The sequence below is a fragment of the Platalea leucorodia genome (assembly GCF_965183815.1).
Source record: "Platalea leucorodia genome assembly, chromosome: 10".
In the NCBI taxonomy this organism is placed as follows: domain Eukaryota; kingdom Metazoa; phylum Chordata; class Aves; order Pelecaniformes; family Threskiornithidae; genus Platalea; species Platalea leucorodia.
In genome coordinates this window covers 17,028,246-17,047,543 of record NC_138832.1, presented here as the reverse complement: position 1 = coordinate 17,047,543, position 19,298 = coordinate 17,028,246, and the positions used below count along the sequence as shown (strand labels likewise).

The window sequence follows — 19,298 nt, the reverse complement described above, 5'->3', positions numbered from 1 at the left end:
GTAGCATTAATGCTTGTGTTTATAAGGTGTCTGTCACGTAGAAAGAGCTGAAAATGTGACATGTTCTGCAAAGATGTCACTCACAGCCCGTGGGGAATACAGCTACTTCTGGGCAGTCAAACACAGAACCTGTCGAGTAAGTCACAGCACCATCAGGCCTTCACAGCAGATCCCAGCATGCAAAGGCTTCGAAAATAAAAAAGTTTGGGGAATAAATTATGCTAATCCATTTATGTAAAGGAAGTGGTCTTAGAGATTTTCCTAAATCTGCCAATAGGTGAGATTACTCATGTGTAAGGGCTACTGCTGAAGAGTAGCTCTTATGAATAGTCATCTCTCAAAAATGTTGGAGAGTTACTTCCTTTTCTAGCTGTGATATGTCAGTGTTGACAACTTCTGACTTCCTAAGACTAAACTCAAGTACATATCTCTCTTGAGGAGGGGATGTCTTTCACATTTTGGGAAGACATCACAGAGAACGCATGGCGAAGATTTAAAGGAGCAGTCGCAAGGAGAGCACTTCTCTTATTTGGGATGATCTTTATGCTCCCTCTCTCTTTCATTGAAAGAATTCACTGTAGAGTTGGAGAACGGAAACAATAAACATGGCCTGTGGATGTGGGGTAGGATGTTTGGCTGGAGCAAGTAAAAATAAGGACTTTAAATCTCATTATGGTTTAACCTTACGGTGAAATCCTGGCTTCACTGAAGTCAAAGGGAGTTTTGCTGTTGTATTAAATGAAGGCAGGATTTTGCTTCTAGTCTCTAAAGGATATGTACTAGTTTTCAACTGTTCCCTCTTAAAACTGGTGAGATGGGGGGTTGTGTGTGTTTATGGTCTTGTATAGTTACTAGTCCCACCATTCTTCACATGGTTGACAAGGAAGTTAAACCTTTCTAACTCTGGGTAAAGATGAATTAGATTTACTAAGTACAACAATGTAAAAAGCAAAAAAAGTTGTTTCCAGAGAGATTTAGCTCGTGTCTTAAAGAAGCTAGAAACCCAGGAGGTCCTCAGTCCAGTTCCATTCCACTTCAGCGTAAGTGTGCACACTTCCCATCGGAAGCACAGAGCGCGTGATGGTCCCAAAGGACGGGTCCAGCTTACTGTTGAAGAAGGTTTGCTAAACAGGCATATTAAATTATAGTAGTACAAATGATTGTGGTTTGCAGATGATCTGCAATGACATAACATAAGTGAGAAAATCTGCTCCTTGGTGGTAACTGTAGGGCCGTCTCCTTTCAGTCCTTTCTTTTCCTTGTTATTTTGTCTTCTCTGTGAATAGCACTCAAGTGCTATGCCCAGTGGATCCAATTAGTGTATCTTAGAAGTTTGTTCAAAGAAAAATACAATCACATAATTATTGGTTGTATGGGCCCTTCTTCATATCTGGACAAAACCATTTCGCTATACAATCCTGATGAAAGTAACACCCTTTGCAGCACAAAAAGCACCACACAGTTCTCTCATTATGAGTATAAGATCAGAATACACTGCTATACTCTCCAGCTTGTTCTAAGACAGTGTATGAATGTAGGGAAGGAGTTATTCCAAACATCTCAAAACGAAATGATGTGATAGTTCTTTCCAGCTTTCACAAATGGCCATATTAGACATATCCAAATTTGCCTTGTCCGTAGATACTATTTTTCCTTTCAGATACTAGTTAAAGATATCGACTCCTAGTCAATGTGGCATTTAGATTAAGCGTAAATTATTGTGTAATGTCTTTTCTACAGCAATTCCTGTGTGCTGTAACCTGCCTGGCAGAATTAGCATGCTGTTTTTTGATCCTTCTGTCAAAAAGAAAAAAAAAAAAAAGGCAGTTAAATTTCAACTATTGGACAAGATGTACTGGCGGAACTCAGATTTGATACGCATTGTAGTGCAAAGGTTTGGTATTCTAAACAGTGTGAAAGTAACCAAGCACACGCTCTGCCACGTGGATACAACTCTGTTAAATTTCTTTATCTCTACTTGGCTTTTCAGTGGATTTTGGTGTAAGCGCTCAACTGGATAGAACTATTGGGAGAAGAAACACATTTATTGGCACACCATATTGGATGGCGCCCGAGGTCATTGCTTGCGAGGAGAACCCAGACTCTACGTATGATTACAGAGTAAGCGTTACAACTCTGCATAAGGTAGCAAAACATGTAGGTTACTGCTGAAATCCTGCTCAAATACTGCATTTGAAAAGTTCAAACTTCCCTCCTTTTAAACCGCAGTAATATTATAACTGTACATTAGAAGTATTTATAATATGTGGGTGGTGGCTCTTTTTAAGAGTGGAGTTTCATTATGAATATTTTTTTGTGAGTTGTTAATACATGAAATGCGCTTTCATGAACTTCTGTGCAAAAAAAGATACTGATTTAAGGAGGTTGCGGGTCGGAATAGGGTAGAAAGGAAGAGGTGAATATGGAAGGAATACTTGAAGTAGTGTAATACTAATACGACAAGTCACTGCTGTCCTCTGTGACAGAGCTGTTTTACTCTGTACTCAGCTGCAAATCCTGAGTTAACTGGCAATAATTAGTATCACTTCACTCATTTATGAGCACATGACTGCAGGAGGTTTCCCATCCCTTAATGACTTCTGGTCATTCACAGGGTGGCTGAGGTGAGAAGGCACAGAATTTCTTGTATTTCAGTTTGTGCCCATTGCCTCTTGTCCTGTCACTGGGCACCACTCAGAAGTCTGGCTTGGTCTTCTTTACTCCCCTCCCATCAGGAATTTGTATGCCCGTAGGAGATCCCCTGAGCCTTCCCTTCTCCAGGCTGAACAGTTCCATCTCCCTCAGCCCAAAGCCTCCCAGCTCCAATCCCTTAAACATTTTTGTGGCCTTTCGCTGCGCCCACTCCAGTATGTCCATGGCTTCCTTGTACTGGGGAACACAAGAACAAGGGCTTCTGGTTCTCCTCCTAACTCTTATAATATGCTGATGCTGTTCCAAAGAGACTTAGAAAGCCTATTCTTTGTCCTCTGTCCTGTTTCCAGCAGTGTAGTCATTTGTCTGCACTTACCATGCAGGATGTTTTCCAGGGATGGCTTTCTGAGCAGCCATCTTCTGAGTGACCTCTGGTCTCTCTCTTGGTTGCCACTTTGCACCTCTCATTGTATTTATTGCTTCAGAAGCGTTTGTTAGAAGAACCTGTTATTGCTTCCATTTTCTAGTGATTCAGAGGCTGTGTTTCTCCCTTGTTGAGACCTTCTGTGCTGCACTGGCAGAGTGAGGTCACGTTGTGTGAGTGTCAGTCATGACCAAAGAATGTTCTTGGATTTTATTTTATTTTTCATACCATGTAAATCTTCTACTGAAACCTCAAGAAATTAATCTCTTGTCTTCATTCCCTGTCCCCAGTTGATTTCCTTTTCAGAATGTGTACTTTTCAGAAGATACAAGCATTAGGAACATGTACCCCTAATTCTTGAGGTTTCTTTGCCTTCAGTAATAATCGCAGTTCATCTGCATGCATTTATGTCTCCTTCCGAATAGATTCTGCAGATGGTAGTTTAAAACTGATCATCGGAGGGTTTTGGAAGCACTTGTGCAGACAGCACTATGACTCAGAAGGTGGCATGGGGCCGGTCTTTTCTACAGAGATTTATAGCTGATATGATGAGCAAAGTAGCAGGAAGCCACTCTGTAACTTCTTGCTGTTCCAGCTCTGATTTAAAAAAAAAAAAAAAAAAAAAAAAATTATAACAAATGAGTAAAAATATATACATATATGTACACACTGACCTTTACAAACACTGATGTCATCCTCCCTTTCATATGTCTGCCTCTCGCGCTTTGAAACTCCAAACAAAAATTCTTCATAGCCTGGTTGTTTCTCCCATTGTCCCCAAAACCTGCGGTACTACACCTAGAAGACTTTTCTAATTTTCAGCCATTTACTTAATAACAAGTCAGGATCATGCATCTATTAAATTCCTACCAGTTTTGTTGTCAAATCCCTCCACAAACTATGATGCGAACTGGTTTTCAGCTTGCGTAAAGCGGTTCAGAGCACCTGGGCTGAGAAGGCTCTGGTGATAAAGTCAGATTTAGTTAGAATGCCAGGCTGGGTATGAGTTGCTGTTCGTGTAGTGGTATATTGGTTCTAATCTTTGAAGGTTTGTCTTCTGTCGCTCCCTTTTTAAGAGATAGTTTTAGAGAAGCCCTGCAAGTTAGTTTGGTTATGTGCCTCTCATTTGGCTACGTTTAGACATAAAAAATAGTAAAATAATGCACAGGATTAATCAAGTGGAAACCTGTGAGGTTTTTGCAGTTGCTGGTAGTGTTTCTGATTTACCTTCCATGATCAAAATCTGGCCCTATGCATCCAGATAAGCTGATAAAGGAAACTCCACTCGAAGTTAACTGAGCTGAACATATACTGCGGCATAAATCTGACTGCATGATGTGCTCTCCCTTTGTGTGCTCAAAAACATGCGACTGGAGACCTTGTAGACAGAAAAAGTCAGACCCCAAGGCCTGACTATAATTTCTGTTCCATCAGTGTAGAAACTCAGCAATGACTGCTCTGAAATAAGCATTAAGGCCAAGAACTTTTTTGGCCAGGAGCAGGGGGGTGAGGCACTGCTGTGTCTCACTGCCTCATGAGAACAGTTTAAAAGATTTAAGACATATATTTAAATGGTGCCTGCTATATTCTGCCTCTCTTTTTCTTTTTTTTTGAATGCAGAAGGCCTGCATTTGGGGGCTGGCTGCTTAAATGATGAATCAGCTGTTCAGAGGTGCATGGGAAATGGGAAGCTTCTGGCTATTAGCACATTTCCTAAAAGCTCAGTAGGGAATGGGAGGGAGCAGAATGTATGTCACTCCAACTAAAACAACCCGATCCAGGAGAAATCTAGGGAAACTGCAAAAACAACAAAAAAACCCAACTAAAAATCCAAAAGAAAACAAAACAAAACAAAAGCTTGAATGCTGCAAGTTGCAATGTGCGATGTTTCTTTTCCTGCAGAGTGACCTATGGTCTCTGGGAATCACTGCTATTGAAATGGCCGAAGGAGCTCCTCGTAAGTGATTTGGTATAAAGGCGGGGGTATCTATGCTTTGTGAACATGTTCTGTGTTAAAATAGCTCATGCTTGGCTAATGCACAGATGTACAAAATTCTGGTTCTGGCTGTATCTTTAAAAATAATCTATGACTTTTTCTCATTTGGGCTCTTTTGATTCCCTCTTCCTTTTAGACCCTTTATTTTTTGATTCCTTGCCTTCATTACGTAGGGAGACAAAAAATTTTTTCTTAGAGCTCTTGTTAGCATCACTTTGTTGATCACTGCTTGTGGGTACAGCTAAGCAGAAGTGATTGACAAGTTAGCAGGAAAAATTAGCAAGAGTGGCTTTGGGTTTAGGTCACTAAAAAAAAAAAACACGGTGGTGGGAGAAGCTAAGGCCTAAAGGTTATATTTTTACTCTGGGACTGACTTGATTCTCACAGGTTTTAGGATGAATACTGTATTTGCTCATGTAATGGCTTCGGTCCGTGACCACATTCTCAACCTGACAGCAGACTGCCATAGCTTTACAGCCTGCCCTCGCCTGCCAGCTGTCCCCCTCGCTCCTCCAGCTAGCCTCTTGCAGCCGTCGGGCAGCGATCGGTGGCTGCAGCACCGATGCAAAGACCTCATGCGTTTTTTGTTTCTGCGGAGGACCGGTTGCTTTGCCCCAGCGCCCACGAAGCAGATGTGACGTGATGGGCTATCCGGTCACTGCTGAGAGCACAGGAGATAAAATAAATTATACTCTGGCCTGAGCTTGAGAGCACGTAGGCTGTGTATTTAAAAAACACACTTGGCTGTTCTCCCGTCAGACTTGGTTTTTAGCAGCGCTCAGGAGCCAGCTGGAGTCCAGGAGCACTTTCAGACACCGTGCTTCAGCCTAACTGAAGCTTAGTCCTGAGACATGAGTCCGTGGGGGGTTTTCTTTGAGAGAGACTTTGTAGCTTTGCATGCTAATTCCTCGTGCCGCTTGTATTTGATGTTTTCACTAGCTTTGGCAGGGAAATGCTGTGGATTATATTCAGTTGCATTGTGTTTTGTTTACTGTAGTACAACAGTGTCTGGGACCCATAGCTAGAAACCAGACTCCTTCTGTTCCCCATCCCCACCGTATCACATGCTATAGAAAATACAAAGGAAAAAGTCAAAACCAGAACCCAGATATGAGAAATGACAGCAGGTGGATGCAGGCAGCGAAATTAATAGAAGGCAGTGAAGGCTTTACCAGACCACAGTCTTCTCATTTTTACTAGTTCTGTAATGCTGTAAGTCCATTCCTGTTAAGAGAATCACTGCTGAAGACCTATATATCATAAGAAATCAGCCTCCATATAGTTCCTATCAGTTGTCATTCAGTAGCTCTGTTTCGTGAAGGAAGACTTCTGACCCTCGGTATTTCTCCATGGCAGATGGAGCACACTCATAATTCCATACAAAATGCCTGGGATAGATGAGATGTGACGGTATTTACTTTCTGCAGAGTTCTTTGTAGCTTCAGCTTTCCACAACAGTAACACTAAAGAGAAGTACATTGGGCTGGAGAGAAACCCCAGCGTCTGAATGCATGAGTAGAATCTGTTGCAGATTGTCTGATAATGGTGCTCACGCTCCCGAAACACAGAATAGATGAAATAGATGAAATGTGCGCTTAGTCATTACGCTCCGTGCCAGTGACACAGTTTATGAGCTCTCCGTTTCGCATCAGGTTTTCTTCATCCTGCATTTTCTCTTATGCCATGAACAATGTAGCTAATAGTTTGGTTAAAATTTAGCTTATCATTTATCTGAACCATAAGCCAGACATAATGAACTAGATAAGTATTTCAATCCCGACTTTAACTTCTATTTATGAGAAAACACCCTTTGGTGTATTAGAAAGGTGAGCTTTTTTATGTCCTTCTGAAGCCTTGTATATAAAAAATATGAAGAAAGTTGTACTTGTTCCTGCCATGCAGCCTTTCTTTCAAATCTGTTTTAACTGGCAATAGCAGCATGTTGTCGTGAAAGATTTCTGTGTGCTCAGAGACTTTATTCCTTGGCTGGAGTGTGAATTTTGTTGACTAACGGTGCGGTTCTGCGGCGGATGCTGTGCTGTTGGAAGTGGGAGTGTTTGTGGAGGACTGCTCCTCTCTGTCGGGAGAGCCAGGCTCCCGGCCCGGCTGGGTCAGCGGGGTCAGGCTGTGGGAGGGACGCAGCGGGGACGCGCACCCTTCAATAGCTTGTGGTTTCCTTTGCAGCCCTGTGTGACATGCACCCCATGAGAGCGCTCTTCCTCATCCCACGGAACCCGCCCCCAAAGTTGAAATCCAGAAAATGGTAAAGAGATGTGTAAAAACTGTATTTTTGCTGCATTGGGCTTAGGAGGATTTTGGGCTCTCTCATCCAGAGGCAACGATCTTAAATCCTACAGTGATCTATGAGGTCTTTCCTAGGCTGTTTCTAGTGCTGTGTTAAGCCGCAGGTGCAGATGCAGTTTACCTTTGGGAAGCAACACCTTTCTTTTGAACGCTGCCTAAACTGTGGCAGTCATTGCAGTTGCTGAAGTTTGGCATGCGTGGCTGAAATTGCAGTAGAGGCAAGGTGTAGATGGGCTGCTTGGGGTCAGCGCTTTGTCAGAAGACTGCATGGACATTGTGGGGCTAATGGCAGTCACTGTGGCCTACAGAGGATTAGTTTGTCTTTTAAATGAAACGTATAAGGAAAATCTTAACCATATCAAAAGGGTAAGGGTATTTTTGAAAGAGTTGCATTGGCCAGATTGTGGTTTTGTTGATCTGGATGTAAATTCAGGGTGACTCCACTGAGAGGGCAGTTGCAGTGGAGTTCCCCGTCATTCACCCTCAGCGCTGTGCTGGTCTCGGGAGGCACGCTGGTGGCAAAACTCAAATTGTCTCACGCAGTTCCAGTGCAAAAGGAAACCTTGCAAAGCTAGTGCTTTCCATCACTCAGGGGTAGTGCTTGGTGCACAAGTTGAAAAGGATTATTGTTTTCCTCCACTTTTCTATCTTTTCAGGTCAAAAAAATTCCTAAACTTTGTTGAAAGCTGCCTTGTAAAAAATTACTTGCATCGTCCGTCCACTGAAACCTTGCTTAAGCATTCTTTCATCCGAGACATGCAGAATGAACGGCAAGTGCGCATCATGCTGAAAGACCACCTGGACAGGACCAGGAAGAAAAAAGGAGAAAAGGGTAACGTGGCAAAAACAAAATAAAAGGCACTGCAGAGAGTAGGTCCTCTTCCAATTTTGACAGCAGACTACAAGGCGGATGCAACTGAAATACTAGAACTAGGAAAACTGAGAAAGTGTTGTCCTTGATAGCAGTGAGGCCATTTTGAAGATCTCTTTGCCAAAGCCCAGGTCCTTAATGGTGTTTAAGTGCTAAAGTCTTAGGAGCATAACTGGCCCTGATTCACTGAGAGCAACCCTAACGCTAACTTGAGCAAGGACTCCAAGTAAAGTCTAGGTCTCTACTTTCTTGAGTATCTAAGTGGTATTCAGTGAGCATTTCCTAGTCTCTTAGTTCATCAGTCTGTCCCCAATCCGTTTGATTTACCTGTTGCGTCTCCATATAATTTTAGCTTGTGAGTTCTTTGGGGGCAGAAGCGCTCTTTAAGCCTTTTGCAGTGGAGTGCACAAAAGAGACCTCGAGAAGGCCTCCAAGCTCCAGCAAAGCACAAATGGGTATAATGAATCATTTACGTCACAGGGTGGCTGAAGAAAGAGAGAATCTGAGTTTGTTCCAAATGCTAGCCTTGCTCTTCAGAGCACAACCTGGAAGAAGCAGTACTGCAGTGGGGATGATACTTGTGTAAATGCCTGTGCACAGCAGACTGGGGCTCTGCAAAGTGGAGAGAGAGCCGTAGCCCACTGACCACCCACCACCTCTCTCCCTTCTTCCTCTTCTGTATGTTTTGTACTGGCAAGGGCGCTGTGAAGATCAGTGGCTACGAGGGCAAACTCGGAAGGCACTACACAGTTGGAAAATGACTTACAAACTCCAAGCATTGATTTGACAACAGGAATATTTGTGCCTAAAATGAAATTACTGTTGCAATGTAGATTTACTGACTCCAACAGTAGCTGCAAATACCGCCATCTCTCTCAGCTATGAATCTCAACGCACATTCAAATGGAAAGATAGCAAGTTAGAGTTTCTCACAAATGCCCTTGGGGGCGGGGAATGCAATGATAACAATCACTTCTTGATAGATAGTTATATTTTGACCTGAAAAGTGCTATTTTTAATCAAAGCTCCCCTGAAAGGGAGAACAGTCTGAAATTGCCAGACTGTACACTTCAAAATAGTGACTTAAAAAAAAAACTAAGTCCCACTTCAGCATGCCATATAGCCAGCAATACAGAGAAGGACCAGAAATTATCCTTTAAAAGCTACCTTCACGTTGGTCTCGAAGAGAACTTTGAAAGTGTGCGTCAGCTTCTTCTGAACCGCTGTGCTAAAACTAGCATTAATTTATTATCCTTGTTCCTTTTTTTAATTATTCACTTTAATACAAAAGGAAACCTGGATTTACCAAAGGCCTCAGCGTAGCCATACAACAGGTATATGATAGCAGAGAAGGGCAGTACAAGTCTTTTATGTCCTATCTAAATTTCTTTCTGAAGAACCCCTCTGCTGGCATTGTTACGGGGTTTGGATTTCTCTGTGGGTTTAGCCTAATTTATTTCACATTATGGAAATAGGTTAGTTTTCCCTTGACTGACTGTATTGGTTTTGCAAAAAGTGGGAGTGTGTAAAGGGGCTGCCCTGAAACATTATCTGAACTAGATTTTGAATTATGTACGTGGATGTCTTGTCTTACCTCCCCCCAGCCTCCCAGTGCAACCTGTGGCTTTTAAATTCCTGCTGAGCTACATGTAGTTCAGGTTCAGTGCTCAGAAACAAAGTTCAAGATCGTATCTTAAATAACAGCATCCTCCACTGGGGTTTGTTTATTCTTCTCTTTTTTAGAAGAAACGGACTATGATTACAGTGGAAGTGAGGAGGAAGATGATGAGCTGAATGAAGATGAAGGAGAACCAAGGTTAATTTTATTACTGGAATAGAAAATTTGACTGCCCAAGCTGTTCTCCTCGAAGGCAGCCCTCCTCAGCCAGAATGGGTTTCTTAACTTGCTCTGAATCCCTTATCTCCTGTATCACCTCTGGTAGCTTTAACTGTTTTGTAGCTATCAAATATAACTGCAGAGTATAAGATGTCTGTAATAAGCTGCTGCTTAGTTCCCCTGCAATAGGGAGGAAACTCTCAAACGAAGGACCCAATAATCAGCTTCAGGCTGTTTTGTAGCACAGTAAAGTGCGGATGCATAGTCAACATGCTGGAGGTTTATCAGAACACCTTAATTTGCTAACACAGGACAACAAGCAATTCCCAATGCACCTTATGTTCTCTCTTTAATATTATGTTTAGTCATGTAGAAACTTTCCCTTTGTTTCAGCTCCATAGTTAATCTCCCAGGGGAGTCAACTCTCCGTCGTGAATTTCTGAGGCTGCAGCAGGAGAACAAAAACCGTTCTGACCCTCATCGCCAGCAGCAGCAGCTGAAGGACCAGGAGAAATACAAGAAGCAGCTGCTGATGGAGCGGCAGAAACGGATCGAGCAGCAGAAAGAGCAGAGGAGGAGGCTGGAAGATGTAGGGACTGGCTTGTATTGTTGTTCCATGTCTCATCACAAATAAAAAATGTGGCTGTAGAGAGTAGGCTTTGAACGGCAAGAAGGCTGTGTTAAATTGTCAGCACAACCTGGATTGTAGTCTTTAGCCTTGGGAGAACTGTGTCACTTTTGAACGCAATGGTTTTAAATGATTTTATATGGGCTCTGTCCTCTTCCTGCTGACAACCTGCCCTGAGCTTTGGGAGTGGAAGAGCATTTTGCTTGAGTTTGTTTGGTGGTGGAAGCCCAGGCAGATGGGATGAGCCATCCTGATTTCTTTCTCGTGTGTTGCCCAATTTGGAGTCTGTCTGTCTGACCCAGAGTCCTGGCCCTGCTTCTGTTTAAGATGTTACAAGATAGCTGCTGCCTCTTCAGCTGTCTGAGACGCTATGGTGTTGGAGGCATTGCTAAATCACCAACGTGTCTCTTCTCATGAGTATCTGATGAAATTCAAGCATTGTGCAAACACTCCAGAGCTGGCATTTGTGAAGCATAGTGCTGCTCCAGCAAAACAGGGGGACTCTGGAAAAACTCTTCCTTCTCAAAATGATGGGAAGACATTTGTCATTAGATTAGCTGCCAGCCATCACAGAGATCTTGCATGCCTGCTTAGATGAATGGCAAATCTGCCCTCGGCTGCCAAAAGGGCAAAGGTTTCACTTCAGGTTTGGCAGTCATTGCGGTGGCAGCTTGTGGCTGCCTGCTTCTGCTGTGCAGTGTATCGGGTATCCCCGGTTAGTGATAGTCAGGGGATTCCTGCGTAGCAGGAAATGGGCCTTGTGATTAATGAACACTGGCATAAATAATTGGTGGGTACAAAAGTAAAGTAAAATAAGCAATGTCATTCCCTGGCTCTCTTCCAGCATCAGAGGCGAGAGCAGGAGCTGCGAAGGCAGCAGGAGTGTGAGCAGAGGTGGCCAGAGGCTAAGGCCATTCAGAGGAAAGAGGAGAGGTGTAAAGAAGACAAAAGGGCTGTGGAAGATGAACGGTTCATAGTAGAAGGACAGAGGAAATCGGAGAAGAAGCAGGTATGAAAAGAGCATTTACTGACAGCAATTCGCAGCTCCCTGTTCCTGTAGCTGATGTCTCTCTCAGTTCCCTAAGGGTGTTCCCATCCTCTGAGTCACAGACCAGAGGGGGACTTTTTTAATGCGTTTACTGCATCTTGTTCTCAGATTCAGCCTTCTTTTGAGTTAACTTACGTGTTACTGAGTCATCCTCCTTATCTATAGCAATGACGCTGCCTCTCCCACTTCTGTCCCTGCCGTTTCTCCCTGCTGAAATGGTCTTCAGTCACTTCAATCTGATCTAAAATATATTTACCCTGAAAGCTTCCCGCATCAGCTCAACCTAAGCTTAAATCTCCAGTCTCCCGTTTCTGTTCGGGTTGTAACCAGGACCGTTTCTTTTTCACAAATAAAAATGGAGCAGAGGTTAATTTTAATGCTGAAGTCTCATTGTCAAGTCTGGCACCTTGGCGACAATGTTTTTCTAATGTTTCAGCAGCAAACTGATTTGTAATCAAACAGAAGCATGAAGTGTGTGATTAAATCCCTCTGGTTTTAGGAAAAGTAAAAAGAAAAAATATGATTTCCTGACGTGCTGTCTCCAAAAGCCAAACACAGAGTGTTTGGGGACACTTTATGCTTCCTATTGCTCGGGGTTGTGGCTCTTCTGTCAGCCCTGCTGGAATTGTGCTTGCTTTGTTCTTTGAAAAGCCAGTAATTCCAGCGGTCACCGTGATTGTCCTCCAAGGCATTGTTCTCTCTGAGGTTCATCGCTCTCTGCTTTCAGAAGGTGGAAGATGTGCAGCACAACAGGAAGGTGCATCGAACTCTCCCCAAAGATCAGACACAGCTGCTGTCTCTCCAGCATGACCACAAGCAGAAGAAGAAAGAGCCTTCCAAGAGTTCAAATTCAGCAGTCCATCCTCCATCAAGCGGCACAAGCAAAGAGGTATCATCTCGGCCAACGTAGCATTTTGGTGCTTTGCGGTTTATGATGCTGTGGTAATGCTGAAGCAGAGAACAGACTGATCTTTAAACCTAAATCTGGAGCTTGACCTGTGTCTTACTACACACTTATGCTACAGTAAAGCCTTTGGTTTCCATTAATGTAGAGGATAAGGGAAAGGAAAGGTTGCTCTGTCACTTCTGCTCAAGTTCAGAGAAGGGTTTGACTGGTGCATGGGGAAACAGGGCCCTTCTGGTCAACCCGGTGTCATTCCCTCGTCTTCCAAAGAGGAATGCATTAAGGTACTATCATCTGAGGTTTAACAGATGTCTTTGTCTGATTTTAGGGTTCACAGAATTGACCCAGACACAGAATGGTGTCATGTCTACCAAGCACAGATCTCTCTGCCCCAATGTCAGGCTGTGATGCCTTTTCTTGGTGTTTGTCTCCCAGGATTTTAGGTGGATAAGATTTGATGGATCGGGGTAGCCACATACAGTCCTTGATTAAGAGTTGTAATCCATTTCACTCTTTTGCTAACTCTGCCCACCAACTTGTTCTGCTTACTGTTATCGTATTGTGAAAAGCTATGGGTCCGTTTCACATAAGTTATCTCATCATTCCTAGCACACTTACTTTTCTTTTTGATACAGTCCCAACTTGTGAGCCCAGTCCTACCGCTAGTGCGATTTGCTGTGTTACTAAAGCCTGGGTTGATGTCAGAAATCTCAGCAGCTCACAGGTGCCTCCTCGGGTGGCTGTGTCTAAGTAGAATAGTGGATGTAATGGTCTCTGCGTTCATGGCAAAGCATATTCCCAAAATACCCAAGCAAAGGCAAGAGGAGAGCTCACGCACATGTTTGTAGGAGGAATGCAGAGCGCTGCTTCTTAACATCTTGCTGCAGTCTTTAAGCAAGTGCCCTCTTTGTCACCTCTTGATCTGTGTGCATGTATGCGTGCATGCTGCAACTGGTTCCCTTAGCTGAAATTTTCTATTTTGATAAACAGTTAAATGAAACTGTTAGGATTGATGAAATGATGAATTTCAATAACTGAATAGAGTCTACAAAGAGCTAAGCAGCAGTATGAAATCAGGAAAACAGAAGATATTAAGCTCCTTGTTAGAGTAGCAGTTTGTGAAAACAAGAGAATAATTCTGTTTGAAGTACAACTTAACTGTCAAAAAAACCAAATGCCCTAGCTCCAAAGGCTTTATTGCATCGACTGGTTAAACAAATCATTACTGAAATTTGAATGAACTCCTCCTGAAATCAGTATTTGTTTGATGGTGGAGGGCTGGGTCTTATTCCAGCTGGGGACTAAATTGGGTCTGGGCAGAGAAGTAAGCTGCTTTTGCTAAATACACAACATCAAAGTCGATAGAAATGCTTTGCCTTTGCTAGGCTTTCGGTGGGTGGGGAGAAAATGCAGCTCAGTTAAGTTAATTTAACTTTCTTTTCTACTTCATTGTAGTTAGAAGTCAAAAGAACTGCAAAATGTCAGCTTAAATACTGATCTCTGGTTTTGGCATGTGTTTTGTAAATGACCCCTTTGTGGCAGAATGAATTGTATTATGGAATTCAGTGTGCAGTCACTGTTAACTTTTAATTTAGTGGTGAAATAAAATATCACCAGTTGCAGATAAAGCGCTGCCAGCCTTTTAGGTTCACAGCACGAGGGTCTTGTCGTTATGGCTACCATAATATACTCTAGATTTAAGGGCAAATTATTTTACAATATTACTTACTTAATCTCGGAACTTCTTGGAATTCACAGATCCTTCCACTAAAATTATAATTAGTGGTACAGGGTTGCATTTTTTTGGTTAAAGTTTGAGACTTTGTAATTATGGCAGCAGTCATAATTTTTCACAATAATTTAAAAATGCTTTAAAATTTTGACTGTTTTTAACAGTGATAGCTCAGTGAATTTTTTCTTGTTGGTATTGATCTTTCCCAGTTTATTAGCCAAAGAGATGCTAGTTTTTCTGTTGGGAGAGATCTACACGGGGATAGAGATAGCCCACTCAAGAGGGAATTGGTTTGCATACTTTCTAGGGCTCGTTGGCATTTGCAGGACCAATTATTGATATACAAAAACTCTCCAGAATTATTGTTGCATTGAGGCATTAAAAACAAAGAAAAACCCATAAAGCCTCAAGTTTGATGTTTGGGGCCACAGAACCCTTTCTTGGGAGTTCCTCATCTTTGCCATTGCCCCCTCCTGCGGTGGGCAGGTTTCCCCTGGTGCGTGCAGACGTGAGCTCGCTCTGTGCTGTAGCTGGTCCCGCCGGCACCGGGGCTAATGAGCTGAGAGGCAAGGGCTCCTAGCGCGGGCTTGACGCTGCACTCGTTCAGTGCCTGGGTAGGGGCTGGCATCAGTTCTGGGAGCCCAAAGTGCTGGCTGCATGAATTTGCAGCTGGATCATAATATATTGCATACAAGCACCCTTTGGGCACAGAGGTGGTAGGTAAATTATCACATCTAGCTTAGTGAAACCACTCTAATATTTACATTTTCTTTCCTGCTTATGGTAAAATTTGCCTTTCGTTATTAGGAGTTGCAAGTAATGAAAATCTGGCCTCAAGGGTAATATAACGATCAGGTTCACTTGGGCTAGAATTTCATGGTATTTGGCTGTGGTTGTTTGTTTTAATAAGCTTTTTTTCTGTTGAGGTTGTTTTTGGTGTTCGTTTTTTTTTTTTTTTTTTTCCCAGTCAAGATCTGTGAGACTAAGTGGAATCATTTTCCATCTCCTCAGCAGTTTCCTAGGCTGTGTTAAGAATATGCTTACCTTCCTGATGTAGGCACAAATATCCAGATACAGTGAGAGATACCGTTAAGAATGCCCACCTAGACACCGATAACTAACTGGGTATTTTTTATGGCATTAATCTCTAGTTTACCGTGTCTAGCTGTTTCTAGGCTGCTGAATCAGAGGATATGCTAAAGATTTACACTAGAGCACGGGAATTAGTCATGTTGAGTGAAACTGGAAAGAGCAGTGGGGTCAAAACCATAGAATAAAGATTTTTGTAATGAGCAATGCCCTCAGGAATAAAAGGACCTTTATTTCTTCTAGATCATGTTGCTCAGTCCTTTCCATAGTGCAAGTAACATACCAAAAGATAGAGTGTAAAAAGTGTTTTAAAGTAGCAAGCAACATGCATTAATGTCAGCATGGTAGAAGGGGGTAATAAATGCACAGCAAAACAGGCTGCATGTTGTCAAAGATAAGTAAATACAGACAGATGATTCCTCCCAGCTAAAATCCCAGCCTGCAGCAAATGGGATGGCCTAGAACACAGCAGATGGCAACTCAGGCCCTTTTCCTTGCTGCACTTTGGAAACTTGATGGAAAAGGAAGGGTTGCAAATGGAGAGGCGATAATGGTTCATATTGTGCCAGGGCTGACCTCTCCCCGATGGGGAGGTCCATCAGAGTCGGTGCGCCCTGTGCTGCTGTTGGAGAACATCCAGGCTGCAAAGCCTGAGGCTCTGTGTGCAACATGCTGCTGCTTTTCTCCTTCTCAGGCCGAGGACAGAAAAAAGAAAAATGACAGCATCCAGCCTTCCCTCCAGTGGCCAGCGGTGCTGGGGCACGAAGCCACGCCACACGCCAGGATGGGATCTGGCAGCAGTTCCAGCCCTTGCACCCCCGCGCCACAGAGAGCCGTGTTAGTACAGGTACGGTACTGCTGCCCCAGCTGGGGAGGAGGAAGCACGGGGGGTTCCTAAGCGGAACAGCACATCCGAAAGCTGATTCCCTTTGCTCCTGGCGCAAATGGCTGAGGCCTGTGCAAACTGGCTCAGAGGTTTTTAGTGCCACCACATGCTGCTAAGTTCTACATGGAATTATACTTAGGCATTGCAGATCAGGGTTAGATAACAGTTATTTTTATATACTTGATGCCTGATTGCTGATTCCATGATATTACTCTTAGATGTTTCGCAGAAAGCCTGAATGACTGTGCTGCTGCAGTCCCTGGATGATGTATTATTTATATGGCGCCATAAATACATGTGGCACTTTACAAAACAAGTCCAAAGCCAGAATTTTTATCCCTGAAGACCATATAAATAAGCAAGATTGTTAGTGATCTTATGAAATAATCTAGAAGTATATGGAGATGCAATAAGGAATAATGCAGAGTCAGATTTTGCCTGTGGATAGAGCCCAGAAGGTCTGTGACTTGAAAGATTTCAGTATTAGAGGTAGAAGTGGTACCTAAACAGTACCTATACAGTGAAAGCACTCTGATAAAGTTCTGCATTGCAATCCTTCTCTCAAAACATTTTAGCTCCTGCTATTTCTACCAGTTCTGGGAGAGGTGATTCAGGGTTCTCACAGTGTGCCCAAAAACTCGGCTTCCTTTCAACATCCTACTCTTTCACAGTGCATGAAATAAGTAGCTTAGACTGCAGTTACTTTTTGCTCCAGTCTCTTGTGAAGGGACTGTAAGCACGTGTGAGCAAAAGAAAAACAAGACAGCAAGTAGAAATGGAATAAACTACTGTAAGTGTGAGCACAGCTCATTTAAGCTGGAAATCTCCACTTGCTTTGAAAACATGCAGTGGCAGGAATTACTGCCTTTACAGTTCCCCACAGCACTTCATTTGTGCATTCATTCATCCCCTCAATGAGGATATACAATCATAGCGCTTGTTTTATTCTTGGCAGCTCTCAGTTTGTGCTGGACTCCTGCTTGGATGGATGTACAGCTTCTGATCCATCTCTCCACTTGCTTCTGTGGGATTTAGCTGGTGGTACCCACAGCAGAGTGTGGCATTCAGATCAGGCTTAGGCGTTGTTTGTGTGCTGCTGTGGCATCTTGTGGCCTCTTTTCCTTGTGCGCTGGGTCTTGGAGTCAAAGGGGGAAGATCAGACTGCAGGGAAAGATGGGTGATTAGTTTCAGCTCAGCCGCTTTCAGAGCGTGTCGTGCTGCCTCACCGCTGAGCCCTAGAAGCAGGGTGGGCCCCTGTACTTCTTTGAGACTACCTGCGATTATGGGTTATTACTATAAGGTTAGGTTGTATTATCCCAAGCTTTTCTTAAGCTCATTGCTGGCCACTGAAATCTTGCTTGGCATGAGCTTCTGGTGAACATCCTGCATGGAAGATCACAGAATGGTTTGGGTTGGAAGGGACTTTTATAGGTCATCTAGTCTGACCCCCCTGCAATGAGCAGGGACATCTACAACTAGATCAGGTTGCTCAGAGCCCCATCCAACCTGACCGTGAATGTTTCTAGGGATGGGGCATCTACCACCTCTCTGGGCAACCCGTTCCAGTGTTTCACCACCCTCATTGTGAAAAATTTCTTCCTTCTATCTAGTCTGAATCTACCCTCTTTTAGTTTAAAACCATTACCCCTTGTCCTATCGCTACAAGCCCTATTAAAAAGCTTGTCCCCATCTTTCTTGTAAGCCCCCTTTAAGTACTGAAAGGCTGCAATAAGGTCTCCCCAGAGCCTCCTCTTCTCCAGGCTGAACAACCCCAGCTCTCTCAGCCTTTCCTCATAGCAGAGGTGTTCCAGCCCTCTGATCATTTTTGTGGTCCTTCTCTGGACCTGCTCCAACGGGTCTGTATCCATCCTGTGCTGAGGACCCCAGAGCTGAACGCAGTACCTCAGGTGGGGTCTCACCAGAGCAGAGTAGAGGGGCAGAATCACCTCCCTCGCCCTGCTGGCCACGCTTCTTTTGATGCAGCCCAGGATACGGTTGGCTTTCTGGGCTGCGAGCACACACTGCTGGCTCACCTCCAGCTTTTCATCTACCAGTACCCCCACGTCCTTCTCCTCAAGGCTGCTCTCAATCCCTTCGTCCCCCAGCCTGTATTGATACCGGGGGTTGCCCCAACCCAAGTGCAGGACCTTGCACTTGGCTTTGTTAAACTTCATGAGGTTCACATGGGCCTACTTCTCCAGCTTGTCCAGGTCCCCCTGGATGGCATCCCGTCCCTCAGGTGCGTCAACCACACCACTCAGCTTAGTGTCATCTGAAAACTTGCTGAGAGTGCACTCGATCCCACTATGTCATTGATGAAGATATTAACAGTACTGGTCCCAATACGGACCCCTGAGGAACACCACTTATCACTGATCTCCATCCAGACATTGAGCTGTTGACCACTACCCTCTGGGTGTGACCATCCAGCCAATTCCTCATCCACCAAACAGTCCACCCATCAAATCCATATCTCTCCAATTTAGAGAGAAGGAGGTTATGGGGGACCATGTCAAAGTCCTTACAGAAGTCCAGGTAGATGACATCCGTAGCTCTTCCCTTGTCCACTGATGTAGTCCTAGGCCACTAGGTTCGTCAGGCAAGACTTGCCCTTGGTGAAGCCGTGCTGGCTGTCCGAAATCACCTCCCTGTCCTTCATGTGCCTTAACATAGCTTCTTAGGAGGATCTGTTCCACGATCTTCCCAGTCACAGAGGTGAGGCTGACAGGTCGGTAGTTCCCAGGCTCCTCCTTTCTACCCGTTTTAAAAATGGGTGCAATGTTTCTCTTTTTCCAGTCACCAGGGACTTCACCTGACTGCCATGACTTTTTAGATATGATGGAGGGTGACTTGGCAACTGTATCAGCCAATTCCCTCAGGACTCTGGGATGCATCTCATCAGGCCCTATAGACTTATGTGTGTTCAG

The 19,298-nt window shown here is 43.8% G+C and overlaps 1 protein-coding gene across 3 annotated transcripts in view; it reads left to right on the top strand.

Moving 5' to 3' along the window:
* The window catches only part of NRK (Nik related kinase), a 109,070-nt gene that overhangs the window by 45,695 nt on the left and 44,077 nt on the right, over window positions 1–19,298 (top strand). The window contains exons 7-15 of one of the 3 annotated variants that reach the window (XM_082323245.1): window positions 1,991–2,121; window positions 4,979–5,033; window positions 7,257–7,335; window positions 8,033–8,208; window positions 9,991–10,063; window positions 10,478–10,673; window positions 11,557–11,721; window positions 12,491–12,649; window positions 16,180–16,332. In XM_082323245.1, coding sequence (XP_082179371.1) covers window positions 1,991–2,121; window positions 4,979–5,033; window positions 7,257–7,335; window positions 8,033–8,208; window positions 9,991–10,063; window positions 10,478–10,673; window positions 11,557–11,721; window positions 12,491–12,649; window positions 16,180–16,332 — 1,187 coding nt within the window. Of the gene's footprint in view, window positions 1–1,990; window positions 2,122–4,978; window positions 5,034–7,256; window positions 7,336–8,032; window positions 8,209–9,990; window positions 10,064–10,477; window positions 10,674–11,556; window positions 11,722–12,487; window positions 12,650–16,179; window positions 16,333–19,298 lie in introns of all 3 variants that reach the window. The other 2 variants (XM_082323244.1, XM_082323246.1) reach the window with 2 other exon arrangements.